This window comes from Halictus rubicundus, chromosome 8 (assembly GCF_050948215.1).
Source record: "Halictus rubicundus isolate RS-2024b chromosome 8, iyHalRubi1_principal, whole genome shotgun sequence".
Lineage (NCBI taxonomy): Eukaryota > Metazoa > Arthropoda > Insecta > Hymenoptera > Halictidae > Halictus > Halictus rubicundus.
Genome location: NC_135156.1, coordinates 9,919,568 through 9,945,500, shown reverse-complemented (window position 1 = coordinate 9,945,500; position 25,933 = coordinate 9,919,568). Strand labels below are relative to the sequence as shown.

The 25,933-nt window shown below is 40.2% G+C and overlaps 1 protein-coding gene and 1 long non-coding RNA gene across 7 annotated transcripts in view; one reads left to right on the top strand and one right to left on the bottom strand.

Moving 5' to 3' along the window:
- The window catches only part of Nrm (neuromusculin), a 406,706-nt gene that overhangs the window by 354,863 nt on the left and 25,910 nt on the right, over positions 1–25,933 (top strand). For all 6 annotated transcript variants that reach the window (XM_076792814.1, XM_076792816.1, XM_076792815.1 and 3 more), the window contains 5 exons: positions 137–493; positions 1,095–1,355; positions 3,471–3,728; positions 7,224–7,364; positions 23,439–23,560. In XM_076792814.1, coding sequence (XP_076648929.1) covers positions 137–493; positions 1,095–1,355; positions 3,471–3,728; positions 7,224–7,364; positions 23,439–23,560 — 1,139 coding nt within the window. The remainder of the gene's footprint in view (positions 1–136; positions 494–1,094; positions 1,356–3,470; positions 3,729–7,223; positions 7,365–23,438; positions 23,561–25,933) is intronic.
- On the bottom strand, positions 6,409–13,082 carry LOC143356820 (uncharacterized). Its single transcript, XR_013082736.1, has 3 exons — positions 12,923–13,082; positions 7,233–7,406; positions 6,409–6,616 (listed from the first exon to the last, which is right to left on the bottom strand). It is a non-coding gene; the product is annotated as an uncharacterized LOC143356820 (long non-coding RNA).

Here is a 25,933-nt window from a genome sequence, read left to right as displayed (position 1 = left end):
GTTCTGGGTCAGAAAATTGCACGTATTTCACATCGATGGGAACGATCGCGTTACCCTTATCTCTGCCCGGCCGTGACAATGTCCGCGCCGGAACCGGTTCAAAACACGGCCGAACTTGTTCTTTGATTGTCAATAGCGCCGCCTGCGTTTATCAAGAAGCTGCCCCCTTATCACGGCTACGTGTACAACTCGCCGAACGTCAGCATCATGTGCTGGGTCGAGTGCGCGCCCATCTGCAACATCACCTGGTGGAAGAAAGACGCTCGAATCGATTTCTCGAAAACGAACCGATACTATGTATCGAACGTCTACCACGAGGCCGATCCGCGAACGAACGACTTCGAGAGCATCCAGTCGACCCTCATATGGAACCTGACTGCTTGGCCAAGTGGACAACTCGACAGGGCTGAAGACAACGTGGAGTTCACCTGTCGGACCAACGGGAACGGCATCGGACCAGGAGTCAACAGCAGCACTCATTTCCACGTGGAATGTACGTCACCTTAATTAATTATGCTCGTTCATTAGCATTCAGACGTACCATCAAATCCGATTTGAAGTCGACACGACGATAGATTGTCAGTTTGCTTGTTTATGGTCGACGTTATGTGACCTTACAGATGTTACAATGGTCTCTCGATGATTTAGACTTCTTGATAGTTTTTGGACTTGATCCTCAGATTCTAGAAAGCGAAAGGGAATAGAGAAAGGTATTATTAAAGTATTATTATACCGAAACGGAACCGTTCTGTGCGGATAGTATAATATCAGTCCCGTTCAGCTATTGCCCGCGCGGGCAGAGAATTTGGTTCCCCGGGCATAAGCGACGTGGCGGGCAACGAACCGCGCCCCCTTTCGACGATTCAGTCTACGACAATATTTTTCCCGCTGACGTCACATTGCCCTCAACTGTGCCCGCGGGCGCCCTCGCCCGCCGCATGGCTTGCTGAACGGGACCTGTATAAATCGACTTTAAACGTGACGGTTTAATTCCTTTTTCGGTGACGCTCGACCAGCTCGTGAATCATTCGAGTGTCGCAGCGGTGAAATGAAGTTTTGTTATTTTTTCTTTTTCTTTTTTTTTTGCTCGACAGTTCCACCGGAAAATATGACGATCTCGAAGAAAATAGTAAACGTCACGGTCGACACGATACCGGAAACCGTGAGCTGCAACGCGAGCTCGCACCCGGAGCCTATGTTTCGCTGGTTCCGTGAAGGATCGACGGACACCATCATGGAAGGTCGATTTTTCGATTTAAAAGTGCCGGTGCCCAGACGCAGCAACGGTACTTACTACTGCGAGGCATCGAATCGACATGGAAGCCGTAACATCTCCATGATCTTGAACGTTCAGTGTAAGTAAATTTAATGATTATCATTTCTTAGTTTTTCTCTTATATGCTATAAGAGTATTTATTTGCGACATTTATACGGGGTGTGGCCGGACGGTTGGTACAACCGGGCAGGGGATGATTCTACATATAAAACTAAATAACATTTTTTCGTTTGACGCCTGGTTTTCGAGAAAATCGAGTTCAAAGATCATGTCGGTTTCGCGTGCTTCATAAAGTTTAGTATATGCAGGAAGTAGAATTGGTCGGCCATAGTCAGACACGTCAGACGATTCCTAGCTAATAGCATGCGTATTTGCTGCATTTTCAAAATCGGTCTTCTCGACAACGAACGAATAATTGATATTCGTTTTTTCCGACTTATTTTTACATGTAGAATCATCCTCTGCCCGGTTGTACCACCCGTCCGGCCACACCCTGTATTCTACAAGGGTATATATTTCTCTTATATACTATAAGAGTTCTTAAAGTCAATCATGAGTAATACAATTGTAATTTTATGTCTACAATATCTCGAGGAATTCGTATAATAACAGAGAAATATACAGTCAAACCTGTTTTTATGCGGTGGAGAGGGATCGCATAAAAAAAGTCTCACTTAGAACATATGTCAAAGATTTACGAAATAGCGAGAAAGTGCTTTCCAAACAAAACAAATAATTAAATTACACATGGAAACATTTTAAAAAATTTAATTTCTCATTTTAAACATGGAGAAATTTTCAGAATGCACATAATCCAATACTACTCGTTGTAGTCCAAAACGAGCATCTTCTCGAGAACATTACAAGGGTGTTACATTCATATACCGCATGAAAAAATCACACAAAACAAATCGCACAAAAAAATCGCATAGAAAAGGACCGCACAAAAACAGGTTCGACTGTATTTCTCAAAGCCGTTTCCTTGCAAGATTTTAGGGTCGCCCGTGCTTTTTAAAGATGGTATAACGCGTTTTTACTGTGGCCGTTTCATACAGTGAGAAAGGAGCCTTCCCCCATTAAAACGTAATAGATGAACGAACTAAAAAATTTGAACAGACCCTCTCGTTTCATTTATAGACTTCATTTAAGTAATTCTGGTTTTATGCGATACGTGTAGCCGACCGTACGACCCCATAACACAGATACCTCTGTGCCATGGCGCACGACGGCTATTAACCCTCGTACAATGATGGCTGGGTCACTAGAGACCCGGCCGGTTATATGGAACAGGTATACAGGGGTCTCACACCTGATATTACCGTTTTGATTTACCTCAGTATTATCCGTAGCAAAAGCGTCGCAAACAGAAGTCCAATAATTTCAACCGAAATACATTTTCATTAATTTTTACATATTTTAATTTTTGGAATCTGCATAAAAGCATCGGTCCGTATGAATCGAAAAGTTATTAATTTTGCAGAGATTTTAGTCTGGCTACAGCGAAATTAAAAGTTGAAAATATTTTGCAAAAGCGAAATGAGAATTGATACGGAACCTTCCATTGTTGGTTCCTCTTTTTGTTGTTCGCTGTAGATGAACCATGATGAGCCATGAGTTATTTGAAATAATATTCTGAATTTGGGTAATGCCATTGATTCCATCGCGAAATACTCTAAATAATACGTAGTATTTAACATGTCTTTATTGTTTGTAAGGAAGAATAACTTGGCCCTCTGTTATTTGACCACCAACTTTGATGATTAAAAATTTCGAATAAGCAAGAAATTGAACCTATGTTCTTCATAAATTTTTCGCCCCAATTCTCAGTGAGAAAATCACAGAAGAGAATCTCATTTATTCGGGTGAATATTTTACAAACAGAATAAACAAAAACGAACACTGTGAGACTGGTACTTCAGAAAAATTAACTAACCTTATCCTATTTTTGTAACGTTTTGTAATAACAAATCTCTCGTGGGCTGCATCGCATTTTAGGTGACAGAAACTCCCCTAGGTCCGAAAACGACCAAATTAGTGAGACAAGGAAATATCCCTCGATAATTGCGGAATATTTTACAATTTTATTACTCGTTCGATTAATACGTACACTTCATTGTTTCAAATCTGATTCGGATCACGCGCGTCCGTATATTCGTATAAAAGCAATCAGACTCGAACATTTTCCTCTTCACAGTTAAGCCGGAGTGTCACGTGGAAAAGGAACGAATAGACGGCAAGGATTACGTAGTGTGCTCTGCGATAGCTAATCCGAAAGAGACCGATTTCGTTTGGTCTTTGAAGAGTGACAACGACACGTTGACACAGGTTGCCGAGATACGAAATGGGAAGAGCTACATTCGACTGGATACTTCGGTAACCAATTTCCGGACATACGTATGCAATGTAAACAACACCATCGGCAATTCCAATCCATGCGAGCGTGACGTGCCAGGTAAGTTAAAAAATGAATCATTATTACATTGTCCAACAGAGAACGATCGAATCTAGCGACTCTGTTAAAACTACATTTCATTTAACCCTCGGACTCCTGTGAGCTCTAAGCCTGTGCCGGAGTCATTTCTGACCCACGCCGACATTGCGCTGCTGTTTTCATTCGATATAAGGCGATGCCTCGGGACCGGCTTCCGTCGTATTTCGGATGAAGAAGAAGAAGAGCGTCGTCTTATATCGGAATAAATTTCGAGCTTGTCCCCACCGCAACGGGCCACCAATGACTCCGGCATAGCATAACTGAGGATTAATTACGTTAATAGGCAAGGCGAAAAAAAAATGGAAAAAGATGAAAAAATTGTATTTTACTCGACTTTTACTTTATTTTACTAGATCTGCATTCTAGCGAACATATATATTATTCGTATTTTTACGAAAATAATTATCTGGATGGCAACGGATCATAATGAACTACTGTAGCAAGCAGCTTTTAAAAGTTACGATTTAATCACGAAGAGGACCCCGTTGCATCACGGTGCGATGTTTTAGACAAAATGCCATTCCTCTGTCACGGTCATTTTTCGTTCCTTGATATTACATTCCCTGGCCGTAATTCTCGTATTATATTGTGCAGCTATAATTCCCGTGCATGCACGCCAACTCGGGAATCTATAGCCGTGAGATTAAGAGAACCGAAAAAAGCTCAAAAAGCGACTTCCGGAAGTTTTGCGAAAACACGGTTTGCGAAAGTTTCCCGTGTATATCGCCTCTTCTACGGAGACACTTTCAGAAACGTAGACTGCGCGCTTCGTGTGTTTTATCGAAGTTTACAAAACAGCTTTCCGAGATATCGCGATACAGTTTTCTTTTCTTTTTTGTTTTTTTATTTCTCGCATTTGTTTACCCAACTCATTTCGAGACAGAAATATTTCACCTGGGCGATCGCTAAGCGCGTTCGCGCAAATGAAAATTGCGAAAACGACGGCAGGATGTTTTTCTACGTAACGTTCGTTTCGTTTCTCGAGAATTATATTTCAAAGCGAAGGATCTGTAATTACAATTGTTTTCGTTGGCAATCACGTCAGTAATTGCAACTGTGTTTTAATTGTATTTACCCCGGCGATTGCAATTATTTATTTAGTATGTTTGCTTTCCGCGTTTAATTCCGAACACTTTTCTTGCTTGTATTCCTATGGAAAATAATATAATCTGATGGATTTAAAATTTGACTCAGTATGGAAAATGTAACACAAGTATCTTTTTTCTATGAAAAAAGAAACAATTATATATTAAATAGGTTTCTGATAGATTTACGTTTCGAAAATATTTACGTAAATCTTGGAAAAAGCAAAATTCATTCGTCGTCCTCGTCTAAATCAACGATTCGAAAAAGAATTCTAATTAAGAATTCCGTGAAACAAATTAAAAAGCGAGGGTCGTACAAATTGTGAAGTACAATGAAAACTCGCCAATTTCCGCCCGTGAAAAAAAGTTGCGCTGCAAAGTGACTTCCGTAATAATCCCGGGACGCAAAAATTAATATTCGTAATTTATTCAAAGTGACGAAAGCAATGAAATGTAACTAAGAGTAATGAACTTTTCGCCGGGGATGGAGAATATTAAATTCAAATAGGATTGTCATCGAACAAAATGAACTGTCGACAAAACGTTTCGGGGACCAGGACCTTTCGTTAATGACTGAAACATCATCCTATGAAGATTTATTAACATGGAATGTAACTTTAGTCCGTGCAATTTTTCAACGTCCCCCTATTTCAAAGTGAGGAATTATTTTGTTTGGAAGTTTCCGAAAGCCATTGGAACTTCGTGCCAAGTTACTTAATATTTAATACATTAAAGTCCAAGTTTCGTGGAAACTTCTACAGAAAAAGGAAGCACAGTTCATTCTAACAAGGCACGACACACCATCGTGCTTCAAAAGTGATTTTTCATGCGGCTAAAATTCGAAAGATATGATTCTCTGTCGTAAATAACAGACAATTTCATAAGTAACAAATTAGTGAAGCTTTAAACGCCTTATTATCGAAATGAAACTCTCAAAATCGGTGTCAGAAATATCTGAAAGACTACTGGACCGATTTGCGTCAAACTTTGCAGTAGCATTCTTAAAATTTATATAATCCTTGACAAAGTATATTTTTTTATTCGTACAACAGCTGTAAACAAATCGAAAAAGATACGTTGCCGAATATGTTCGATTACCTCTGCGCAAAGCTTGATTAACATCCGCGCGTATCGCTCGAACGGTTTCCTTTTTGTGTGTGCAAATTATGTTGCGGGAATAATCAAAAATCCCTGTAGCGAGAGACGTTCGCTTACCGAATTCATCATTTTTTGCTAGCATAATGCAACTCCTCGGGCTACGCGCATATCCAAAGCGATTAAATAAAGCTACCGGAAACATTTCCCCAAGCAGTGATGAAAATTTTCATAGCAATAGCTCTGTCGCAATTTCGTGTACATGTGGTTCAGAGTATGGAGAAAGCACGAAGAAAGTAGGCGACACAGCTGGAAAAGTTCATTTGAAAGAATGATCGTGTAGTAGCAAAATACTGTTATAAATAATTCACGTGAAAAGATAAGAAACATTCTGATGTCTCCATTCTTTCTTAGCTCACCACGGACATCGAAGTAAGTTTCTCCTCGATTATTACCTTAAGTATAGCAAAAAGAACGTCTAAAATCCATCATTTATCCTGTGACGCTTCATAAGATACAGTTTTACGTATACAACATCATTGCCATTTTCCAGACGAAAGAATACGAAAAATTGGAATGTCGCTTAACGATTGCCATTTAGACACCTACAACTATACTTTCCAAATGACATTTCCCATTAACCCTGAAGTGGTATACCGTTTCCTCGAACTAAAATGTACACTGGAATTTTCCTAAAAATTCAGTTAAAATTTGTCAAAATACTTTGATGCGTACGCTTTAAGATTACGAAACCCAAATATCGAGAAGACATTTAAAAAATTTCATATCTAGAATTGTCTTGCAATCCTGATACGAAAATCAGTGTACAGTAAATTTTACTGGGGTCACGAGAGACCCCAGGATACTATTACAGGGTTAAATACAATACTATTTAAAAAGTGCAATAATATTCGTAGTGTCAATTGATCACAGGGTTCAGACACAGTTCACTGAATTGTCATTTCAACTAAAAAATTGTATGCAGTGTGTACTCGATATATGTCCAAAACACGGGTCTAGCCAGTGACATATATCGGCTAGGAGATACTACTTTTTGATCCACGCGACCATACACTCTCGAGCTTTTTTGACCCTGACGGATAGCTCTGGGACATTTATCGGCTAGGTATTTGGGACATATATAGAGTAAACACTGTATTTCGTTTCAGAGAGCCCTTTCTTGTTTTGGGAATAATAAAAAGAAATATAGTTACGTAGAATTGTTTGGTTTGTTTCGAGATTATTACTGAAAATGTCGGATCGATTCTTATTTTAGGTTATATACCATGGTGGCATCAACTGGAGGGAAACATTCTTCTGATCATCATCGTATCGGCAGTTGTTCTGATTCTCATGATAATAATCATCTGCGTGGTGATCTTCATCGTCTGCCGACGCAAACGCTGCCAGATGAAATGTAAGTCATTTTTTCGAATACCTCCATAATTGTCATTGTGATCTGCAATTCACAACGATTCGCATGACTTACAATTAGCATATCCGATGGACTTTCTTCGAGATTCGTACACGTCAATAATTAACGCGAGTGAACGAGAAAATATTGAAAAGAAACGGAATAAATTCGCCTATTTGGTATCTAGCGAATCCTAATCGATAAATGCCACTCTGCTCGAGCAAACGAATTTTCTCAGCTTTCTAATGTTTGATTTTACAAGCATGCTTGATCGTTCGTAATGTAATACTAACCAAAATCTTGAAGAAGTCCAAATTAAAATTGTGCAATCATTGCAAACGAATACCTCGCAAACATTGAACGGAAACGTGATAAAATATACAATGCAACGACAATGTTTTACGAGAAATATGCATTATTTGAGAAACTGGTTGTAGAAATTGAAAACCATACACGTACAGGATTTTTCGCATAATTGGTTTTCTCGGAGCTTCGTGAGATAGTGATGGGTTCGAGTTTCGCTCGAGTATGTTGAAAAGCGTATGGATAATTTTAACTTCGAACTTTTTATGTTCCGAAGTTTAAATTTCTGTCGTTTACTTATTGAAACTACATCAATTAATAATTAAAAATACAAGCTTATATTACAACAAATTATGCATCATTAAAAATTGCACGATTTGCTAGCAGCAAAACTGCGTCGCTTTAAAGCTTTAAATTGATTTCATAATGAATTCATTATTGTCGAAGGATTTACATCATATCGAAGATAATTATTTTCTACGTGAAGTTATTATTATCACAGAAGTTACATCATTTGAAACACAATTATGAATTCAATAATTTACTTCGCATCGACAATGCAACTCCGAGGAAATTTTAAGATTTTAATGATGGACTCGTTACTATCAAAATATTTGTAATGCATTTGTATTCATTGCAAACAATTAAATGGTGTTATTTGAAACTATACGAAATTAAAATAAAATAAAAATGGTCTGTCATCTAGTTATGACAGCAATACAAAAAAGTAACAAATAAATCATATGGACACGCACGTGGGAATGTTTAAACTAATTTTTCAAATTGCCTTCAAGCTGCGAAAAATCCTGCACGATTTAACAATTATTTATATTTTAGACTCACGAAAATGTTACTAGGTACAATAAAATTATCTATGATATGGACACAGTTCAGTATATAAAATAATGATGCCAAAATTTGCTGGTAATTGATAAATGGTATCACAGATGACAAATTAAATTTCATTAAAATTGAATTGAACGTTGAGTGAAAAATTAAAAGCTCAAGACAGCTGTAATGCATGTTTGTCGTAACACCGTCTGAGATATCATACTCGATAAATCACTGTACAGTGAGCACATAATGACAGTTCTTGCAATGTGTCGCCGAACATCCCCATAATAGGCCATACGCATCCCTTTTACAACACGAGATCTCGTTTCATCGATATCCATCCACTTTACTGGCACCATTCTCGACATTGTCCACTCGCAGAAAAGCACACCGTACATAACTATCGACACACATTCGCGACAATACAATTACCTACATACATATATACATATATATATATATATATATGTATATTATCGGGTTATTTATAGCCAGCGAGAGATTTTTAATCGGTTCGAGTCTTCTCGAGTTGTCTCGCAAGAATAGGTTGCCCGTAGTAAATTTCCTAGAGAGATGAACCGATTGTAAACGACATAGACCGTATGTCGCTTGATTGCAGAGCAGTAAACACGCGTAAGCTCGCCGAGGATCGAAAGTAATGTTAAATCAACGAGCTTCTGTTCGATCTTTATCGAGTAGTATCCTCGCGTAAAGACGAAGAAATTCATTAAAAAAAAAGTTTCTTATAGTCCGCTAAAGAGGATAAACATCGTGTAAGATCCATGGACTATCGACCGTCAATGAATGTACATTTACTATCATTCAGACTGACTGCAGACATCGAATTCGATGCTCTAACAATCATGTTCACATACTGTGTCCACATATTCTTTTAACCCTCGCACTCCTGCGAGTTCTCGGCCTGTGCCGGAGTCATTTCTGACCCACGCCGATAAGGACAAATATCCTAGAAAAAAATTAATGATACGCGGCGAATGTAGAGGCTTCGAGCTTAAAATTGAGTCCAAATATATTGTTGTAATATTTTTTTTAACGAAATTATCAAATATCGATAGTTTCTCGAGAATTGGATATACTGTTATAATTGAAACATTGAAAAAATTAAATTGCATCCGGTTGCATCTGTTTGGTGAATTCGCAACGGCATTGTTGGACGATGCGAATTGAAAGCAACTAAAATTGTCTGACAGTGACTGACAGCTAGCGAATGTTCCTGTGCAGCTGCTTTCATATTTTTAAAAAGAAGAGCGGCTCGGTTCGTGACAGAATCTTCGGGGCGTAATTGGATGGCTGCAGTCAGGTTTGCATAAACCATGCACCCGCATACATTATTTTGCGTTGTTATTACCGTTCATGCTAGTTCCGAAGAAAGCATGCCTATTATGTTACGTAATCGTGTAAAGTAGATGGACAATGCGAATTTCCTATTTGGATGCAAAGAACAACTTATACATATACATATACAAATTTTTAAGTATACATACGAACCTGTGACGTGTTGCTGTGTGGTCGAGGAAACGAAAAACAATTTATCGACTTGCTGGACATTTCGTACAAAAACGCCTTGGTAAAAATTTATTTCGATATAAAAATATATATATATATATTTACTTATTTGAATAGATATCAAAATACTTACATAAAAATTCGTGTACATATTGAAATTTTAATGACTTAACTCGAATTATTCAGATCGTCGTATAATAAATCGACAGAATTTAAATAACGTGTATAACAAACACATTTAAAATGTAAAGAATGTTTATCGAATTTTAATTAACCATGGTTTTCATTTAAATATTTTAACTATATCGTCGTGACAGTTCCACTGGCGTGCATTAATGAACATTTAATTCGAACGGAAACAATTGCAAATGAAGTGAATTATATAATTGTTTCCCCTTTTAAAATGTTTAACGATGTCGACGAGATGCTCGAAGATTTGCATATATACTACTTTGTCCGTGCTAATTAATACTAACCCGCATACCCGTTAATTAATTCATATTCAACGAACGTGAAACTCATTGCTTGAAATAAGATTACGCATTCGTTTTTTTTTTTTGTAATCAACGTATTGCATTCACTCTTAACGTTCTCAAATACACACAACGAAAAATATTTTTTTCCTATCTAGGTAATAACCTTTAACTTCCTTTTGATACAAAAGCATTTTTAGAAAAGATGTCTGCAGAGATATTTGCTGTAATAAGAGTGCATATAAACAAACTTGATCGGAATTGATTCATTTGCACACCCCTTTGCAAATTGTAATGCTAAAACGCATGAAAACAAGTTGTTCTCCGAACGAACGAAACAAACACGAAACATGTTTTAAAGGCTCCTTTAAGCCTGACAAAGGGTACAATGCTTACTATAATTAACAAAACCATCTCACAGTGGAACGCGACTGCAGCGCAGTACAATGAAACACAATCTTCTACAAAAGTTAATTAAACGTCTGTTCTCATTTTGCCGTGATAAACCCTTTGAGAGGGTGAAATAAATAGACTTACCCTTAATTCTAAACCTCGCGAAACCCACGGAAGAATCTCTGTAAACATCCGCAGCTCGTTCACATTAAATTAAAACCGAACACGAAGCATCCGCGGAGGTTCAAGGTTCAAGTTTCACTGGCAATAAAAACCTTCTAGGGCACGGTTGTTGTTGCCCGGGAACGTGGACAAAACTGATGAAAAATCTACAGTTCGCGGAATTTATATTTATATCCATGTTTATTTATAAATAAATACACGAAATCCGCCGTTTATTCGTCATAAATGCATGAGATCCGCAGCCTGGCAATAAATAACACGTCTAACTAACAGAGGTACGAATTTCGTCTACGTTTGCGGGCACAATTCGTCACCACAGAGCGCCACAAACGATTTATAAAACATTTTTAAACGATCCTAAGGGCGTCGTCGTTCGCGCGTAAAGCGGACACCGGTGTCTCGTCGCGGCGTCGGCAAATCTACAATTAGCGAAATGAAAATGTCCAGCGAGTCTTCCCGTTTCTGCATGCAGAAAAAAGAAAATGGGGGTCGTTCGTCGGTGAAACAGGGCTCGCTTCTGCGAAACACCCGGCGAGTTTAACACGATCCCTCCGAGAAGTTAGTCGGCGTTAATTAAATTCGCGCCGTCGTAAACTTCAAACTCGAAAAGAACGTCCCCAATTAAACGTAAGACTCGAGGGCGAAAGAGAAATGTCGGTGGGGGGGAGGGGGACGGGGTTGGCGAGGGATACGATGGATTTCGTTAGTCCTCGGGGGCACAGCAGCAGCTGGCACGGGTTTCGTTTTCGGCAGCCTCCCACTAACACAGAAAAACTGATTCGTTTCTGCTCTACTTTTTAATTTGGACTTGGTAAACAAAACACAGACAGTAATCGGGTGGTCGAGCTGGAGGAACGCGAACAGTAAGTACGAAATACAACGCATCGCCGTTTACCCGGCTCTCCATTCTCCTTTTTTCTCTCTCTCTCTCTTTCTTTACTTCTCCGATTCTTTCTTCTCTGTTCCATTCAGCGTACATGCTGGTTCTTCGTTCTAAAAGGTTTCTTTGGCATTTTCTTTAAGTTGTGGAATATGAGGTGCGAAAGGGATTTGTTAATGACAACCCCGTCAACGTAAAAATTCTATAAAATCGACGGAATTTATTTAATGGCACAAGAATGAAACTCGCATCGCACGAATCTGAAATACTGTGAACCCTCTAGACGTTTAATCTTACGGGGTTGTTCCGGTTTTCGGGGCGAATATTTACGAATTTTTCTCAGCGAAACTATTGAACCTTTTGCGTTGCGATTTTGCACATATATTTACTGGTACTTGAAGGGCATGTGTGATTTTTTCCAAGTAAAAATAGTCAAAATTACGCGAGTTATATACTTTTTCGTAGAGTATGTTTTGAATAACATCGATCGACGGTCACCACGTTTGCGATCTTTCTACTGACTGGAAACAAAAAATGAAGTTATTTATGAATCAGTATAGTTATGGTCCAAACCAAAGAGTATTATAATTTATAAATTATATTTTTTTATATTTTCCTGACTAGGAAAAAAAAATTTTGATTCGTGCGACAACAGGGTGTGTGCTGAAAATTCTCTGAAAATTTCGAGTGGCTTGGTCGACTGGAGCTTGCGATATCGTGGCAACGCTAGTTGCATTCTTCAAACGCCTATAACTACGTTAATATTACAAATTGAAACAAATCCTTTTGCACAGATATTCTACGACAGTTACGCTTAAAGAGAATACTGCAATTCTTTGAAAGTAGGAGACCAGAATGGCCACTTAATGTTCGCCGTGTGCTCTCTTTTCCCGTTTCGTTTGGCCCGGGCTCTGTTTTGCTCGCAATTCCGTTCGCGGCACCGGTTTCTCTTTATTTCACGGAATTACCTTGACTTCCGACAGCTTGGCATCTGCGTCTGCATGCGCTCTCTATTACCGAAACGTGCTTCTACTCGCCGAAAAGCGGCAGCAATATTCTACTTTACGCTTTATGAGACACGGTCGTGCGCATGTCTCGCACCGGTATGCTGATAATTCACTGGTATTATTAAGTATATATATATATATATACTTATATATATATATATATATATATATATATATATATATATATATATATATATATATATGATGTGGAGATGCATATACACAAGACGTTGGGAGACGTGCGAGCTCGGATTGCTCGGGTCGTGGTAGAAGGATTCGATTGGATCCGGGATACTAATTCAACCTTGGCAAATCTTAGTATTCGATTGATCGATGGAATTATCGGTTCCTCGTATCGGCGGCTTAGCAGGAATCAGGTATAAAGAGGATTCCTGTAGTCCCCCCGATTTCAGGAATTGAAAGATCCTTCGATCGAGGTGATGCTCGCGTAAATACATCTGTGATCAATTCAAAATGCTTACATTTCCTGTTTACCGACTGTAGCCGGTCGTACAGTCGACCCCCTACAGTCGCCGAATGCAAGCTAGATAGAATATCGAGTTTTTCTTTGTTGTTAGAAAGTTGCAAAGATTAGAATGTTCGAGATATTAACTGGCAGAATATTCGCGTAGAAGAGAGGAAATATTTGTTTAAGGAATTCTCGAAGAGTTCGAAGCTGGAACTACTTGAGAAATAGTTCGTGAGCTCGTCGAATTGTATCGCGAAAGATTTAATTTGATACGAGACAAAATATAATATGTACTTACCTCGCGACGTTATATTAAACTGTGATGAATCGCTAGAGAAAATGACTTGATCAAATGTAGAGATAAAATATATTTTCTCGTGATTTTTCTTAACTAAAATTATATAAAACTATGATGAATCGTTGCATAAAGTGACTCGGTCAAATTTATCTTAACAGTTATTTTGAAATATTTTCCGGCACTTTCTATAAATTTTGCACTTTCTGTTCCTCGTAAAGAAAATCACTTGTTATTTCAAATGTCTCATTATAATATTCAAAGGTACGTTCCAGTTTCTATATTTCAAGAAAATGTAAAATTTTTGTGTAAAAAGATCGCCTATTGTTTCAAATGTCTCGTCAGAGTATTAAAGAGAACGTACCAGTTTAAGTAAATTTAAAGAAAGTACAGAAGAGCCGGTTAATTAAGGGGCGATAGATGAAACAACCGCTGAAAACGTTCCCGGTTGCATGCACTCGATGCAACATTTGCCCACGGGCGAGCAAATGGCTTCCGAAGTAATTATCGAGTTTCTAAGCCGATATAGATACGATCTGTACACGTCCACGAAGACGTGAAATTATTCTGTCGTGTGTTGAACGTGTGTTTCTTTCTTGTTAGTCCTCTGGCATCATTGAAGTTTCCGTTTAATCGTATAAGGTGTTGAATGTACGTATTATCAGCACAATGACTTACGGAGTTTATTGGTGTGAGTTCGTGTAACAGCTACCCCCCGATGTGTAGTGTGCACGAGATTGTCTCCAATCTCACAGGAAGCCTCTCTCCACTTCTCTCTCTCTCTCTCTCTCTCTCTCTCTCTCTCTCTCGCTCTCCTTGGCTCTTACAATCTCTCTCACACCTCCTTGTTCTCCAGCATGGCTGAATGCATGTTGCGTTGCATAATTTAGTGACCACTTCCGACTTATAATAGTTTACTGTCGAAGTCTACATAGAGGTAAGGCAGGTAAGGGTTGCACGTGCAAATGAATAGGGTGGCAGAGTTCTTTGTTATTCGAATGTAGCACTGCGCGGTTGTTGCATAATTTAGGGATGATTAGTTACACTAGCTGATCTCCGTTACAATGGTGGGCGCTCTCACTCTCTCCCTTTCGGTCTGTTCTATTCTGCAGTGGCGACACTTTCCGAGGTGAAAGGTAGGTGAAGGGTTGCATGCCCGATGAGTGGAAAGCTCTCTCTTATTGAGTTGGCTGTCGTTCAAGTCGTGACCTGAAACGAAGAATCCTTTCGGGCGGTATGAATTTTTTCGGCCGCGCGACGAGAATGTTTAGAACGTTAACGTCCTGCGTGGAACTCGATAAATATACATGAGCATAACGATTATGGAAAGTCGCGTCATGAGCGGTCGGGCGAGGTCACGGTTCGCAATCATCGCGTACATCTTCGTTTGCCAACGTTGCTGTCCACGAGACGACACGTTTCATCGAAATTTTTAATAAAATTGTTTCTGTTGAAGGTAACTCGTTACATGTTTATCCTGTAAAATCCAGCACCAACCGCGGGCTAATAACGAAACGACGTTGTCGATTAGAAAAAGCAGTGATCACTATGATAAGGAAAAGTTCGTCACTCGATTCGGGGAAGTGTTTGATTAATTGGCAACATTCGCGTAAGAGATGCGTTCGTGATTCACCGTGAACGAGGAAAATGCTGAATTTTATAAATTCAATTTGACTTGTAAATTTCACGTGTTTATCGTTTCAACAGATTATCACATCCAGTTGTTACTGTTCGAATGAAAAATGGAAAAATACTGGCGAATCGTTACAGGAGCATGTAAATCAAATCAATTAATGCGAAATTCGTTTGTGAACCCGTTCAAAGAACGACTTCCGTCCGCAATATTTCGAAATTGAACGCGATGCAATGGAACAAAAAAAAAATATTCGGTAAATACTTGAAACGCGAGCCAATTGTCCTAAAGTTTAATTAAAAAGCTCGAAAGAGCCGCGTGCTGCCGGCGCGTAACGTTCGATAGATTACTTTGTACCGAACAGAATGGAAGCAATCAAAAGGATTCTTCTTTTCAATTTTTATCTTGGATCGGTCTGTTTAGGTATTGTGTCTATGTTGTTCAATAGTATTATCTAAACACTTTCGGAAAGTTTGAAATAAATAGTCTAGATCAGCAGAAAGTCGATGAACTCTCATTCGAAGAAGTAGAATAAAACGAGCGATTCTCCTTATCACGCGGTCGTGAAAAGTTTGTCGCCTTTTCGTATTAAATTTGCAATAATCGCTTTCTGTAGAATCAATAATTTTTGTAAATACCGTTGATACAATTATTTGAAAAAAATATTTGCACTTTTCTCGATCAGGAAAAGGGGGAGTTTCTTTTGAAAGCAAAGACTAAATTGTTCTTTCGTTACCTTCGATAAAAATAACAGTGATGCTACAAGTGTTTCGAAATTTACAGCTATAAAACATTTCTGCTGATCACGCGAAATTACCTTGTAAGGGACTTTCGTTTTAAACTTCCGAGTGTAATCGGTGTTCTTTTGCAAAAGTCTCTTGGTACTTTAAGAACTTCGTAATAGACGTTTAACAGAGTGTCACAAGTTTTTAAATTCCACAATCTATTAATTTCATGAGAGTTCGTAAAGAACGCAGCTTCTACCGGGGACATTAAAACAGCATCGACTATAAAAATCCGACTATTAAATTGATCGGACAGATCGCAGTTAACACGACTCGTAAAAATCGATTACCAAATGGTGTTTCAATGTTACAATTTTATGAAGTGATAATAGACGAACAGTTACAGGGGAATCAATATTGAAATCATATTTTTGTTACTGTAGAAATTAATTAATTAATTGGAAAAGTAACTGGTACTGTGAGAGGACAAACTAAAACCTAAAATCCCATTTTTTGTCGAACACGAAACAATGATAAAAAATTTTATGATAATGCTTTCCTGAAGAATTGAGATATTTCTTAGATTATTAAATAATTTTATTAATCTTTTTACGATTACGAATACTCTAAAAAGTCGTATTAATTGCGATATGTACATCGATTATTTGGATTATATGGATCGATTATTTACAAAACAAAACAAATAGTTCTGGCATTGCAAAAGTAAACAATGGCGACGTCAACGAAGGAATCGAATTTCGCGAATCGTTATGCAGAGTAAAAATTGTTTTTTCTCTCTTGTATAGTTTTAGCTGTAAAAATATATGCCCACCCATTTTTATCACAATCGCATAAGATCCGCAGCCTAGTAATAACAATCGCAATGCGTCTTCTATTAATACCTGACTAATACTCGGCTGTAAATCTAGTTGTGCAAACATCAGTTCTCATTAGAGTGGGAGATCCTATAAAATATTCAAGAAGAATATCCTCAGCTATCATTAGCCTCTGACAAATCCACAGAAGAATTAAGTACAGTAGTGCTCACATAAATTTGCACGATCCTCACTCCTCCGCTACCACTCGATGTCTCGAACTCAGCATATCCCAGTAGACAAGGAAAGGAGATAAATCTTCCAAAGGAAAGGAGACAGGCGTACCTCGATGAGGTGCCGCGAATGTAAAAGGTGATTATGCTATAAAGAAAACTTCGAATTCAGTCATTTTTCTCTTACCTTCTCAAAACTAGTGCCAGTGGACTGTTGAGATTTTTCTGATTAAAATGAGTCCAATCACAACCCAAATCGGACTAGTTTTAATGTAAGTCGTGCCTGGGCAACTTCTTCCCCGCCGTCGCTTCACGACCCCACACCAGTGTGCCGGTCCCCCACTACTGGCCACTTCACATTCCCCTACCGTGCTTCTATATAGGCAGTGTCGCCAGATCAAGACTTTTCTCCCACACTACCTTACCCCTTCTACGACACCATTCCCCCACTCCCCGACGGCGAGCATCCCCACGCTTCAGCCACGGACCAGTCGCGTGACGTGATGCGCGCACTCAATTTGCGTTGCGTCTGCGTCTGCGTCGTAACGACGCAGGCCGGGGGGGAGGGGAGTAACTATATTCCCCTCAACTTCCCCTGTCTGGCAACACTGTATATAGGGTTCCCAGCACCCCGCACCCTCTTGCCACACTCCATAGAAGCATGGTGGGGATCTCAGGAGTGGGGAGAGGACTCGCATGTGGCTCGCGTGCCACCAGTTGCCCGGACCTTAATAACAAAATTAAAGACATGCGTATGATTGGTATTACCGAATGTGAAATTTTCTTTATTTTCACGCTCGCGGCATCTTTTTGAGGTGTCGAACTTCGATAAAACGCTACATTTTACTATCGTATCCTAAACTTTGCAAATTTGAGGTGGGCGCTACTGTACATGGTTTGGTCCGACTATCCCCTATCCCGTAACTGTCGCGAGTCGATTCTTTCGTTGACCCGGCCGCGATCGTGACTATCTGGTGTGAAACGTGATCGTTGCACAGTCCAGACGGTGGGCCACCGAGTCCGACGGTGTCCTCGCACTCGGCCCAGGCCCCGGTGCATCCGACACCTGCACCAAGATGGCCGCTGAAGCCCGGGGTGCTTGTGCACATCAATCGGACCCATAGCCTGCGGTCCGGTCTCAGCGTTCGCAACGGCGAATCGTTGCGAAACGAATTGATAGCCAGACAGGTCGACATGCCTGTGACCGATCGATTTCTGATGGAAACGACAATCACCAAAGTGCCGGCCAAAGTGTTCCGACGCAGGAGGGAGCCAGCGCAGAGAAGCCTGACTGTGACCTCTCTGAATGACGAGGGTATGCTTGCCAGGGCTAATAAGATTAAGGCGATGTTTGGAGTGCAACTTAAAGAGCAGGCTACTTTGCCCGGTATTTCCAGAGAGAAGACAGGTAAGTCTGCGACGGAACCGGGGATGAGTAACGCTTTAATGTGGCCGTGCCTGAGACGTGGAAACATGATACAAGCGCGCGCCGCTCGAGACTCTTCACGAAGGTGTGATGTGTAACGCGGCGAATCCGTTAATTTATTCAACCTCGCTCGCGACTACGATGCCAACCAACGGGAGACAAATTAGCCCCGTCGATGGTTTTGTCGCGCGCACAGCCCCACCAATATTTTGAGTTTGCTTGGAGGTACGTGGAATTTTTTGGGTGATACATGTAAGTCTATTTTTCTATGCTACCCCTGAAAATTGAGGGCACACTGGACTGTAACCAAAAAATTGTGGTCAATCTTGTAAACGTGGGAAAAAAGGAATACTTGACCTGGCAATAATTATTCGATCGATCAAATCAAACGTCTATCGTTGGAATTATACGTATGTAGCGTATATATAACCACTTGTTTAACAACACAATTTATAAACAAATGCGAACAGCAACAAAATTAACTGTGTTATGAAGGACAGAAAGTAATCGTTCGGTGACGACACTTTAATGAAGGGATTCGCGAAAAGGCCAAAAACGTGGCGCTAATTGATTTTTGTTTGATAAAAATCGTGTAAAAAAACGCGCGTTTTTAAAGCCCGTCGTTGCGTTTATGGGAAAAAAGTGATGTAGTAGAGAAATAGACCTTCCTGCACCATTCAACTTTTTCCAGGACAACTTTTTTCTAGCTTTGACCCGGGGCTCGGGATATAACCCGCCCCAATTGCGTTACTCGCCCCGTACAGACGGAAGATTGGAAGCAGACTTTTGATGCAATTAATGTAACCGCGTCTCAGAATTAGACGACAGTCATTTTTGTCTATATCCTTTCCGTAAAATTTGCGTCTCACGCATTTTACACGGCATGTCAATTTTGGCTGAAATTTCTAAATCCGTTCGAGCCAATTTTTTACTAAATATTCGCTCGAAAATATTTCGGGAACGACAAAAGTTGCGCAGGATAATCAAGTAAAATGCCGGACGAGTTTTTAGATTTTTCAAAGAATTATTGCATTTTTTTTCTTTAGAAAACTCGTTTGTAAGTTACGTCTAATTTGTTAGAATTTACTCGGGCGATATCGCAGTATATTGTAGTCTTGGAAAAATGTCATAAATGAAAAATAAAGTCAAAATCTGTAATCCCTAGGGGAAATGTGTCACGGAAGCGTTGTTTGATGATTACTCAATTAGTTATGGAATTATCCTGCACGCCAATTTAAGAAATATAATTTCGAGCGAAGCGCATTTAAAATTTCGCACTGCTGTTCCGAGGCATCGTAGAAACAAAATTTTGAAAAATTATTTTTGCTATACTTTTAAAAAATACAATACCAAAAAATCAATTTTCGGTCGAGTTACACGAGAATCTTCCCTTAGCGTGATCGCGGAACGGTTCGCTGATAGTCCTTTTCCGGAACAACCGGATTAAATCGCGCATCGTACCGGAATTAAACGGAATAAATTGCGATTTATCGCACAAATTATCCGTGCATATTACATGAAAAACACGGCTCGGTCACAATCCCGCGGTGCTTATTGAGCTATGTATGTACATTGAATATTTGAAAAGCCCGAGTGTATTAAAGGGATCGGATGCTCACTGGCACGAAAAATTGTGTAATTTCGTGTGTGTGCCGGTTTACCGAACGTTCGGCTGATCCTTTGTAATAACTTGCCCGTGAATTCGTTAATTATGGTAGGCGGTGGCCACCGGAGGTTTGAGGCGCATAAACGCGGAATATTAAATTACCAGCGTAGGAATCTTGTGAAATATAAGGCAGCTGCGCGCGATCACGAATTTTCCGTCGACCGCAACTCTACCGTTTATGGAATATTCCCGCATAAATAACTGCCTACATACTTTTCCCATTAACTCGATTCCAGTCGAATCGGCCGGCGATACGTTCGTATCGCTTTAATCCGACAATTATCGCGTAAGTGCATACGCGGAGCGTATTAATTAACTTCGATCATCGCGGAACAGGACGCCGCGGCTTTATTCGTAATGCGAATAAGAACAAAATTTCGGAAATTGAAAATTCAACAGGTTTTCGATAAAGACTTATTTGTACAACGGCCGTTTCATCCGGACATTCCCGAGCACGCTCGCAGCCGCGTTGATCTTCATTCGTATCGTTCCGACGGGATACTGGATATTGAAATGAATTCGTGAAACGTTTAAACGGCTCTTCGTTACCGTAATTTCCGTATAAAACGCGGAAAGAAGTGGAATAATAACGGCGGTTCGCGCTAAATTAGTAGAAATAATTTATTTCATATTTTGTTTTGCTCTATTGTACTTTATCGTACTTCATTTTTACAAGCCTTCGTATCCTCCTGCATATTTCATCCGCGTCTAAAGTGAACAAAACAAGTATTAGAATTCCGATATCAAAATAGCGTTGGATTCGAAGGGTTAACTTGCGCTATAGTGGAAGGCGCGGTCAATAGGGGTTTTTGATCCACTATCCCCTCGTCGGTATCCCCATTTTTCCGTTTCAAAGTTGTTAAAGGAGCAAGAGCCTCGACGGTGACGTTATCGTTCCAGTTGCGATTTATAACGGACATCAAAGCGTCCATCAAACCGACGTGAAATTATCACGGACGATTTTCGAGGCTGTTTGTCGTCGAACGATAAAATCGTGTTGCACGTAACAGGCAGCGGCCGCATAACGGAACGCTTTATATGTTCGTGCCGTTGCTTCCATGTGTCTATTTTTTTTTTCTTTGTTCTTGTCGTATGTGTGTGTGTGTGTGTTTTTGTTTTTTTTTTTTTTGTTCTCTTAGCTGTGACTTACAAAAGAATAGCGCCACGGCAGAGGATATTGCACGCGGAGTCGTCGTGCGAGCTGAATCGGTGCATCGTCTCCCGTAAGCGAAAAAAGCCAGGCGCAGGTACGTAACAATAGCGAACGTCCGTCGGCCATTAGGCATGAACTCCGTGACCTATGATGATTTTCGCACGTTTCGGGAATCGAACGATCCACCGCGTTTCGAAATGTTTGCACGTACAGGATTCTGTGTGATTCGAATGCACGAGCAACTAACACCGTTCGCGGTGCAGAAGGTTCGTAAGCTTTTCTCTAGTAGAAACGTACGAATTGTTCAGAATTATAGTTAGATACCACGATGGATTCAGTCATAGCGTGGTGGCTGCGGATTTTGATTTGCGAAATGAAAGTTGTCCGCGTTTATTGTACGATACCAGAGCTTATGTAGAGATTCATTTGTTTTTAGAATAGTTTGAGTCTGTTGAACTGAAATCGCTCGAATTCTTTAAATGCTTCTAACGTTTTCGCTCACTTCTGTCGTAAATGCATCGAATCCGCAGTCCAGTGAAGGTAATGTAATGAAAAGCAAGCTGAGATTACTAGAATTTGTAAGCAAAGGAAATTCTCTGCCGGAGAATGTAATTTTATAACGATAATTTATAAACTGGTAGATGTACGTTTTGTTGGAGGCTTTTTCTAGTAATGTATAATTTCTGTTAGACAGATTTCGATTGAGAAAATAATATTTTAATTTTAGCACTTGTTATTATGGACTTGACGACGTTATCAGCGATCCTGAAGAAAATTGTAGCCTGTACCTAAACTTTTGACTTATTTTTGGCTAAAAAAACTGTAAAAATCGCAAGATTTGACGATGTTACGAGTAATCCTGACAAAAAATTCTAGTTCCATAGTCCTAATGTCAAATCTGTGCGTACTTCAAATTAAAAATGTATTCGGTTGATAATTCGAATTTTATTCTCTTCCGTCGACAAGATATACGATCATTTTTACGATGTATAACAGAAGATTCTGGAGTTAATGTACCAGATTTATTGTACGATGTCAAGATGATGAATAGAATGTGTACACTCAAAAAATGGATCCGTCTAACGCCATTACAGGATCACTATAAATCCTGAACGTATAAACATACGTATGCAAATGTTATGCACCCTTTTCACGTATCGTGTTCGTAAAACACCGATCATATTTAATCACTTGCCCCAAAAGCTTTGTTGCACACCGTGAAAAATGTATGTCGAATATTTCTATAAAAGCAGTAGAACACAGCTTTGCGACATTGTTCGAATCGGTGGAACCAATTGAGAGTAAATCTATGTAGCAGTTGTTAAAATTGATGAATCAAGTGTTGAGTTTAAAGCGAAAGAAAAGATACAATATCTTCAAGATAACAGACCGTTATAAAATTAAAATATTATTTATCAGAAAATTTGACCACCGTCGAGTTCCAATTAGAATTTTCTGATAGACACACTTTTTATGATTCGACAGTGAAGATACGGTAAAAATAGCGCAGTTACAAATCAGCGATTTCAATCAAAATCAACAGTGTGTTCAGAGTGATCGTGTGTTCCGATCATAAATTTTTGCCGAAACCCAGAAACGATCTGAAGAAAGGAAAATTACAACACGTCCACTTCATAACTCTTCAGATATAAGAGCTGTACACGATCCAGATAAAGATATCGGCATTCTACATTTAGATCGCGTATTCGTGCAGCAACAAGAGTAGCCATAGGCCTAGTTCTACACCTGTGATAGCGTTTGCAATCACACACCCGAACATCGCCGGATAAATGTCTTTCTCTCTCTCTCTCTCTCTCTCTCTCTCTCTCTCTCTCTCTCTCTCTCTCTCTCTCTCTCACTTTCACACCAGCTGTCTATCTTTGTTCCTATCTGTCTTTGGCGCACTGGAGAGACTCTCTACTTGAACAAGCCCACTATATAGAAACTTTCGGAACGTGTACTGTCCCGTAGTCGGTTACAGGCGAATATCCCCGACACCTTTCGGCTCGGGTGTCCTCCCATCGCCTGATTCTACAAAGTCATGTTTCATTTGCACTTACAGATCCCAATCAGGCTGCGAATAACAATCACGTGAACAGCGTGTCGGAGGGTCTTCCGGAGTCCGGAGTGAAGACGTTCTACGAGAACCTACCCTTCCACGGGATCCAAGCGCCGCCTAACAAGGTCAGTAGGAATCGATAGCCTAACCTGGAGTGCCTGCCCGTCGACCGGCGTACACGGTACTGCCCCCTTAAATTTGCTAAATTCGTGAACACTTAAATTCGCACGACCCACAGCTTGGGGGCTTCAGCTCAGCGGAGCCTTATCTCGGTAGGCGATAAAAGAGAATGAAAATACCAAGAGAAAAGTATACAGACGTGTTTAAATGAGATGCCGTGAACGTGAAGGATGATCATGCGATAAAGAAAATTTCAAATTCAGTCACTTTCGCGTTACCTTTACGAACGTAGTACCAGCGGATTGTTGAGATTTTTCTGATTGAAATGAGCCCAATCACGACGTCAATCGGACTAGTTTTATAGACGTAGTAGCTTCTTCCCCGCCGTCGCTTTACGACCCCACTACCACTCGATTCCCCCACTACCGACCACTTCGTATTATCCTACCGTGCTTTTATATAGGTTCCTAGGCTCCCCTATTACTGGGAGCTGAAATTGAGGGGAATACAGTTACCCCCTCTCCGTCATTACCAGATTAGTCACGTGACGTTGTGCGACAGAGACGAAACGCGTCACGTGACCGGGCCACGGCGCAAGCGTGGAGATGCTCGCCGCCGGAGAGTGGCGTCGTAGAAGGGGGGGGGGTCGTAGCGAGCCACTAGTTGCCCGGGCCTGACGTAAATAACAAAATTACGGTCATACGTATGATTGCTGTATGCGAAGTCCATAAAAGTAGACCGATTCACGTCATGTTTGGGCTCATTTTAATCGGGAGAATCTCGACAATTCACTGGTATCGCATTTGAAAAGGTAAAACAAACACGACTGAATCTGAAATTTTCTTTAAGTAGCGTATATGTTTTACGCTCGTGGTATCCTTTCGCAGTGTCGAACCTCGATCGTCGATGCTCGACAGACCGCGTCTGTCTGGTTTTTGCTCACTATATCTGTTCTCTTACGTTGTCGAACCGAGCCCGAGTCGATTACTCGAAGAGGAACGCTAACCTGCAGCGCAAGAACTTTACGTTCGCGTCTTAAACTTTGCAAATTGAAGTGGGCACTATTGTACGCCGTTTACTTGTTTAGAGCATGACTGTTGTACCTTAACGTTCCACTTACGCGCTTGTCAGTAACAGCCGGATGGAAATGCATCGCGCCGGAGGCGTTCGACGGTGGAACGCACCCTCCGCCCTCGCCTCGGAATCACCAGCCTATACTCTTTTTCTTGTTTTCCTCTCTCTCTCTTTTTTTCGGCCAATAAAACCGACCACAACATCCCGTCGCGCTGCACCGCGCTGCACGGCGCCGGCCGGCCACCGTCGAAAATGCAGTGAAACAAACACGAGTCCATTTTGTTTTGCCGCGGCCACCCGACCGTCCGTGTGCTTCTGCTTCATCATTCATATATTCCATTTGCCGATACGATATATTTGCACGGCCACCAGCCACGTGGAAATCGAAGGAGCGCGTTAGGGTGATTTTCAACGTCACGGCTTGATAGTCGCTGATTTCAGAATACGAGGACATATAAGAGAATTTCGAGGAATTCGATGAGTCCAATCGAGTGCAATTTTTGGTGACGCTCCTCAGAACTGTGCGTACACAGTCGGTGCCAAAGTGAATTGGACACCTTTCGAAAACTAACTTTTTTAAATTGGACCGAACGACTTGAATTTTTTTTGGGGGGGGGGGGAGATGCTAGAGGGATTAGTTTAACACTAGGTTTACGGAGCACTAAAAGCGACTATTTTGCATTACTTCATAAAAATAACAAGAACGTGCTACCCACATTTTTAGCAATATTTTTAAAATAATATATACCCAAAGAAATAAATTTGCTAAATAATTTCTCATACATGCATCCTTAGAATCTTAATAATATTGAATTAAAAATATTAGAACCCGTCATTTTGACAGGCCCCGTAAATCTAGTGTTAATAGGTTTAGTTTACCAGACACTACCAGCATCACATATCAGTGACGACCAGAATTTTGTATACCACGTGGGGAAAATGAAATTAATTTAAAAAGAATTGATACTAAGCAAGTGCATTTTCCTGCAACTTACATTTTCGGTTTTACCCAAGCGCCCGATTCAATTATTCTTGTACTCATTGAATGAGTGTTGCAGTCATTTGTACAGGTCATTGTAGTTGTCGCGCGCACAACTCGAGTGATAAAAATTATTGGAGCACTATTTCTTTCGCGAGTAATTTCACGATAAACTGTGTACCGTCAACCGGGGAGTCTCTCTTGATCTTTTATACAGCTGTGCTGACCACGGCCGGCCAATAAAATCAATATCGTCTGTAATATCCAAACAATTTCGTCCGAGGAAAAAAGGAAAATTCCTAATCCGGGCTTACCGGTTCTGTAG